The 7,950-nt window shown below is 38.1% G+C and overlaps 1 protein-coding gene across 1 annotated transcript; it reads right to left on the bottom strand.

Moving 5' to 3' along the window:
* Nucleotides 1-4,808: 4,808 nt before the first annotated feature.
* Nucleotides 4,809-5,768, bottom strand: MC2R (melanocortin 2 receptor). Its single transcript, XM_032223278.1, has one exon. It carries the CDS (start codon nt 5,766-5,768, stop codon nt 4,809-4,811), a length of 960 nt encoding a protein of 319 aa, XP_032079169.1.
* Between the last annotated feature and the right edge of the window lie 2,182 nt (nt 5,769-7,950).

Raw genomic sequence — 7,950 nt, 5'->3', positions numbered from 1 at the left:
GTATCATATTGAGAATATGGAATAAAAACCAACCTAGGGTGTGCCTCAAAACACCTTTGTGGATCTCAGCACAAGAAGCAGCTTGGATGAGAAATATTAAGTAAGCTGAAATAATCAAGAACAATTTTATTGGAGCACATTTTTGTCTCTGCTTGGGTTCTTTTCTTCCAGATATCTAAGATGAATACAGCAGGTAGTTTGTCAAATATTTTGCTATATTTACAATTCATCTAAGAAGGCACAAATGTTATAGAAAGTGTGAAATTTCTTTTATTAAATGATAATAATTTTATTGATGTTGTTTATTGACTATTTTGTCCATTGTAATACTCCCCTTATCAAACTTGTGATATTTTAATTAAGAGATAACACAAATAGTGTGATAATGGGGATCATGATCATGAGATGAAATTACAACAACAACAGTACTTGGGTCAGAGTCAGATAATAATTAAGGTGCTAATTTCTTTTTAAAGAAAAAAAAACACCACAGCACAGATAATGTATGTAACTTAGTAGCCACCTCTTTATGGAAAAACATCATTGTCTGGGATAACTAGTTTATCTAGTTGTTCTTTGAAAACATTTCACTTCTTATTTTTTTAAAAAAGATTTTTTTTTAAACAAACAAACAAACACAGAGAAACATAAAACAAAACCATCTTCCAGTTACATACAATGTTCCCTCTAATTTTTTTTCAGTGTGAGCGGGAAAGTATAGTGTTTGAGCGGCACAGTTTCATGCCTGAGCACCTAAGAGAGCAACAGTTTGAACTGCTGTCACGTCTGCTGGACATTTGCGCAACATTCCAAGCGTCAAGCGCTGATTGCGAGCGAGGTTTCAGCCTGATGAATGCCAGGCATGAAAATGTGCTATTCAAACACTATACTTTTCCGCTCACCCTGAAAAAAAAAGACTTCTGCTCAGCTTTTACATTGTTAGACTGGCTAGAGAGAGACATGGCACCAACAGGTCCTGGGTCCTGGCATTTTGCAGGCAACCTGTCCTCTCACATTCTTTGGAATGCAACCCATCACATTTGAATTAGATTTTGCCAATTATCCTATTAAAAGATAATCCTATTATTCTAAAATACGACTAACTCAATATTAAAAACTGTAAATATTTAATCCTGATAAATAGCAGTAATTGTTATTTAGTATGAGTAAAATCAGTATTGATATATCAATATAATATCTATCAAAATTGACAATAAACACTAAAATAACAATACAAATATATAATGTGAAATATAAATGTAATAAATATAATATATAAATGCAACATAAATGTAATAAAATAATTTATCATGAAACTCTCCCCTTTAAAGTAGTAAGATCAATTAAATAGTCTAGCAAGTTTGGACTATATGCTATATGTTATGTTACTTAAGAATATATATACCTCAGAATCAGATACAACATCCACATCATTTCCAACTGAATCGATAAAACCATATGCCATGCCGAAACTATTTTAAATAAAGATATGAAATTAATCAAGTCTTGCATTTATTTTTCAAAATGAATGTACTATTTTTTTGTTATTTGAGTTTGTACCCCATCTTTTCATCTCCAAGGTATTCAAAGCAGCTAAAAGATTTTTTTTTTAAAATTTGAAATCTACTTAAAAACTGGTGTTAACATCACCATAATCTAATTCAAAAAGCCTGGCTAAAAGGGGAATTATCCTTTTCTAAAACCAAAAAAGAAAGAACTGCTTGTATTCTGTAGTATTTAATCAATGCATAGCTTTCAAATGTAATCCAAATTATATATCTAAACAACATTATAAATCATTTAAATATCAGAAGATTCGAGCATTGTTTTTTCTGATCTCTTGGCAGAAAGGATGTGTACTGGCATTTTATGGAATTTAAAATGATTAAGTCCATGACACAAATTGCACAATAGGAAATCCAGGCCAGAATGCATTTAACTCATTGTATCACCAGGGACCAGAATTTAGCAGGCCCAGGGAAAAAAAAGTAGGTAAGGCCACTTTATAGCTAAATTTGATACCATTAAAAATTAAATAGGATTAAAATCTGTGGTTTATAATTTACCCAGTTGTGCAATGTCGCCCGCCCCACTCCTTTCGCCGGCAGTAGCCCGCTGCACCAAGGGGGCATGTAAGAGGGAGGGGGAAAACAGGAGGAGTTACGAGTCGGGGGAGCAGGTTGAAAGCCGCCGCACAGAGGGGGCAGCGGTGGAAAGGCAGCCAACCAGCCTGCCACCGCCAGCCACCGTCAGCCCCGCCGCTCTTCCCACCCCCTTCCCAGCCCCACACAGTCCAGCAGTCGCAGCAGAAGCAGCCCCGGGTCTCCACTGCCGCTCTCCGCATTTTCTGGGCGGGGTCTCGCAGGAAGGAATCCCCTCTCCAAGGGATCCCCCGCCCTGAACATGGACTTGAAGAGCCGTGCTCTTCAAAACAAGTCTGGGGAGGTCCTTTGCAGGCGGCCAGTTGTAGCCGCCTGCAAAGGACTTCCCCACATTTCCTTTACAGAAATCTCTGCGCGGCAGATAGAAACTGCTGCGTGGGATTTTTTTGTGACGTGCGCGGCCGCGCAGGCGCGCACCTTAGAGGGAACAGTGGTTACATACAGTGTGTTACAATATTTTTGTGCATCCTCTCCATAGTCTTCACTTACAATTTACATAAAATCTCATATTATCAATCTGGTATATATGTATACAATTATTATCATTGTTAATCATTTATTTGACTATAACTATTATTACTTCATTTTATGTGAGATATTCTAAATTTTAAATAAATTTATATTATGACATTTCATTACATCATCCTAAATCCATCCCGTAGTAGTACATCTTTATATTATACTCTGTATCATTCAATTATCCTTGTATTGTAAAATTCTTTAGCATATTTCATTTCCATATTTTTTGTCTAGCCATTGATAAAATAAGTCTCATATTGTTTATTTTCTTGTTTTCTAATTTCAAATGTAAATTTTCTCATTTTGGCACATTCCATTATTTTCTGAATAACTTCCTCCTGCTTTGGTATTTTCTCATTTTTTCAATTTTTTGCAAATACAATTCTAGCCGCTGTTAACACATTTACAATCAAATATTTCAATTCTCTACTATATATTTCTGGTAAAATTTCCAATAAAAATATCTCTGATTTAAAGTCTATGTTTTTTGTCATTTTTTCCAACCATGTGTGAATTTTAGTCCAGTATTTTTTAACTTCAGCACATGTCCACCACATATGGTAATATGAACCTGGTATCTGATGACATTTCCAACGTTTTTCGAGTTTATTCTTGAACATTCTTGCTATTCTTGTCGGGGTTAAGTGCCACCTGTAAAACATCTTGTACACATTTTCTTTAAATGCTGTTGACATTGTAATTTTATAATTTTGAGACCACAATTTCTGCCATTTCTCTAAATCAGTTCCATGTCCAAAATTTCCCCCCCAAGCAATCATTGTTTCTTTAACTTGTTCTTCCTCTAGCTTGATCTCTGGTAAGTATCCATATAGTTTTTAAATCATCTTTTCATCTTTTCATCTAAATCAATCAATTTGTCATAAAAGCCTTCTATTTTAACATCTCTATCATATCTAGAATGTATTTGCACATATGAAAACCAATTCATCCTTATACCTTTTTCTTCCAGTTTTTGCATAGATTTAAGTTCACCCTTTGCATTCAATATTTCACCATATCTAACTCTCTGTTCCTTTTTATATGTTATTGGATATGAAAATGCTTCAATAGTTGATAACCAGACTGGATTTTTAAAATAATGATGCCTTTTAATCATCTCCAGTTTAATAACAAAGCCTCATGTATATAATGTCTTCTGAAATACCCCTGTGTTTTAGTTCCCTTGTGAAAACATTTCACTTCTCATTCAAGAAGCTTCTTCAGCTCTGGGTCATGCCCTGGATGACTGAGAATATCTCTAGACAAGTTTATCCAGTCCGTTGATTTGTTTCCTTACTGACTTCTCGGGTATCTATGGCACATCACCCAGGACATGAATGTAGTAACATATCCCAATGTGTTCCCAAGAAATTGATAGTGAGGGAAGGGATGACTTTGTATATGGAGGTAAAATATATTACTCATGACTGTTATATAGTATATTTTGAAGATATTTCTTATATTTCCTGAATGCTGATCCTAGATTATAACATCCTCTAATGGTCTGAAACCTGGCTATTCTTTAGCAGTATTTAGGCTACTTTCTTTGATTCTGCACATACATAATTTATGCACATTGTTTTTATAAGAGGAAGATGGAACTTGACCTAAAGCAAAGAGGAACAAAAACATATTTTGCAACCCAATTCTTCTTTAACAGCTGCAGCAAACAGATTTGAACAAAATCCTATTATTGTGTGGATAAGTATGTTAATTAGCTCACATTTCTTAGTTGGTTAGAGAAAACTTATCCATCGATCAGCAGTAAAGCAACCTCAGCTGTAATGCCCTATTACTGCAGATTCCTTTGGCAAATTCTAATGAAATTCATTATGTACAAATATCTGAGTGAGACTTATATCTGATGTCGGTTTAATTATAGATGTTAAGCTTGGCAGAGCAGCACTGATAATTGACATGTTTGGATCCTTTAGAACAAGGTCTCCAACCATAGCAACTTTAAGACTTGGGGATTTCAACTCCCAGAATTTCCCAGCCAAGCTGGGAGTTGAAATCCCCAAGTCTGAAAGTTGCCAATATTGAAGAGCCTTGCTTTAGAATCCTTGAGATCCTACATGATGCATTGGTATAATGATAAACCTCACTGGAGTTTTGAATTTCTAATAGTTAAGTCCAACTTGGCTGCCAGCAGCAGAACAATCTTTTAAAAGTACTTCTCAGTTCTGGACTTCGAAATGCATAAATCATGGGATCAATGACAGCATTGAACATGATTAACATACCATTGACATGGAAGATGGACAAATAGCAAATGCAGTAAGGGTTTCTGGGGCAAAACTGTATCAGAAGAATGTGAAGAACAAAGGGAGCCCAACAGCAAAGAAAAACACCAAGTAACACTGTTAAGGTAATGGTTCCTTTCATGTTAATTCTCTGCTGGACAGAACTTGCAGACATCAAGGCAATCTTTATGGCATGGGAACGGCCAAGCATAAACATATGGATATAAAGACAGAGGATAAAAATGAGCATGAAAGAAAACAGAGCCGAGAAAGATATAACAGTGGCGGTCTCAAAGGAGAAAATCACCATTGCTATGCCACTCCCTGCACAGAAAGCCCAAATCACCAGCAAAATCAGTAAAGCCCGCTTTTGAGTCATGATGTTATGGTAACGCAGCGCATAGAATATGGTAATATATCGGTCAGCCGCAATGACTGAAAGGCTGAAAATCGATCCCAGTAGAGATAAAATAAACATGAAATCTATAACATCATCCACAGTTCTTGCCATATTTCCATGACATGGAAGGTATTTCATTTTGCAAAATATGATATAGAAGATATTCTCCATAGTCTTGGATAAGCTTCCTAACATGTCTGAAACAGCTAAGCTGCAAATGAAAATGTACATGGGGGAATGCAGATTCTTATTCCTCCCTACTGCAATGAGCACCAGCAGGTTCTCCAGGATCCCTACTGTAGCAATGGTGAAGAAGATTTCTTCTGGCACAACAATACTCATACAGTTGGAGACGTTCAGTGATTGTTCACTCTGGTTTTCGAAGATGTGAATGCTTCTCTGCTCCAGAAGTCTTATTATTTCAGAAGCTGTGTTGGTCTTCATCTCCTTCTCCTTTTTGATTTGAGAATGAGGGAGGGGATAAGGGTGGGTGGGTAGAGAGAAATGCATGACAGTTACTCTGACCTGATTATGCAACTGTAACTATATCAAGATGAACATCTGATTATGATGTATATGGAGATTCTCAGGCATCCAGACCATAGTTGTCCCAAAGATGCTTTTCTTTCTGGTTTTTCTGTGAAGTCCACATTTTGGACAGAGATGACCTGGTTTGAAAGGAGGGTCAAAGAGGCCATCTATGTCAAAATTGAACAGCCCTCACTCAACAGAGGGGAGGGATATGACACCATCTATTTCCATTCTATAATACAGTCCTTACAACATTTTCTAGAAGGCTCCACACCCATTTGCACTACTCAGGTGTCCCTGAAGTCACAGCTAAATCTGCAGGTGGCCTCAACAACTTTCTAAAAGAATGCAAATGACCAGCTGTCTGCAAGGAGTATAAATCCTTCCATTCCCCTCCATCCAGTCAGAGCTGAAGAAGCTTCTTGGATGAGAAGCGAAACATCTTAAAAGAAAAACCAGAATGTCCAGTTGCCTCTTGAAACATCACAGTTGGGATATCTGATTATAATGAAACTGCTTCAGGTAGAGCTGGGAGAATTGCTATGAGCTGATTAATAGTCCCTTTCATATATTATCCTTGAATAGAGAATCGCAGGACATGCTTCCTTATGGAATGTATGCATCAGTTTCATCCCCCCAAGTGACATGAGATGCACACACACAATTGCAAGATCTTGCCCATTTGACCCACTTTCCTATATAAACTTGACCTACTTTCCTATATAAACAAAAGATTTGAATGTTTTATCCGGATTCCAAATCCCCTGGATTCTTTTATGAACCTTCAGATGAATGCTCACATGAACTCCTTTCAGATCTTCCTGTGCTATCTAGAAATATCAAATTAGAAAATAGGACTTTCTAGTTATAGTTGTTCCACTCTACTCTCTTTAATCAGACTCAGCTAAGTATATTTATGATGAAATGGCAAGGCAATGATGCTTAAGTTATAGTCTAACGTATTTTTTCTTGGCAAAACCATCATGTGTATTATTTATTTAAAAAGACATATGTAGTTGCCTGTATTGTAAAACCATGGTTGAGCGGTGCACAAAAAAATAAAAACAGAGGCCCCCGAACTGTAAAATGAAAACCATGAAATGTGCTATTAGAATCCTAGATGGGAGGAGAAAGAGAAGGAGGAATTGCAATGAAAAATAATGAAAATATAATTTGTTGTTCCTTCCTCCTCTAAAGGTCTATAGTAGTGATGGCTAACCTTTTCCAGACCGAGTGCCCAAAGTGTGCTGAACCCCCAAAATGCAATGCACACAAGGCCCAAAGCATACACCTGCCTGTGCATGCATGCCCGCCCCCTGCATGTGCCATGTCCCTGTGCATGGGCATGTGGTTCCCTGCATGTGTCCTGCCCCCCAGGCACGCAGAGACCCAAAGACCAGCTGGCCAGCAGGAGGCGTGCACGCATGCGTGCACACATGCACAGCAAAGTGGGATTGGGGCAATGGCTCACGTGCCCACAAAGAGGGCGCTGCATGCCACCTCTGGCACGCTTGCCATAGGTTTGCCATCACAGGTCTATAGTAATAAAGCCCAACAAATTATGGCAAGCCCCATACCACAACAATATCACTGCACAAGTCCCTCCTCTCCAAGAGTGAGTTCCAGCAGGCACTACTTCTGGTCCGCTCATGGGTGTGCTGCGTGGGTGTGCGCTTGATGCACACTGTGCATGCATGCACAGTGCAATTAAAATTGTTCTGCGCATGCACAGAAGTAAAAAACAAGATGGCGGTGCTTATGGCTGGTTCAGGGGTGTAGCTTCCAATTCCAGTGACCCAGGCCACCAAACCACTACCGATTTGGCCGAACCGGTCCAAACCGCTAGGAACCCACAACTGCTCCTCTCCCTTTACATCCTTGCATGGTGATACCACCACTCCTTAGGTTTTGTTGTACTGTACCTGTTCAGACATGGGAAAAGAGCATCATATTAATTGCTTGTTGACAAAAAACAGGACTGACACCTTTTTCCCTGCCTTCCTATAACAGTGGATTTATAGGCTTTTCCCATGAACAGGCCAAGGATCTCTTTATAATGGTGCCACTAGGACAACAAGCTACTTTGGAAACCAGC

This window comes from Thamnophis elegans, chromosome 8 (assembly GCF_009769535.1).
Source record: "Thamnophis elegans isolate rThaEle1 chromosome 8, rThaEle1.pri, whole genome shotgun sequence".
In the NCBI taxonomy this organism is placed as follows: Eukaryota; Metazoa; Chordata; class Lepidosauria; order Squamata; family Colubridae; genus Thamnophis; species Thamnophis elegans.
This window is presented reverse-complemented; position numbering and strand designations above follow the sequence as displayed.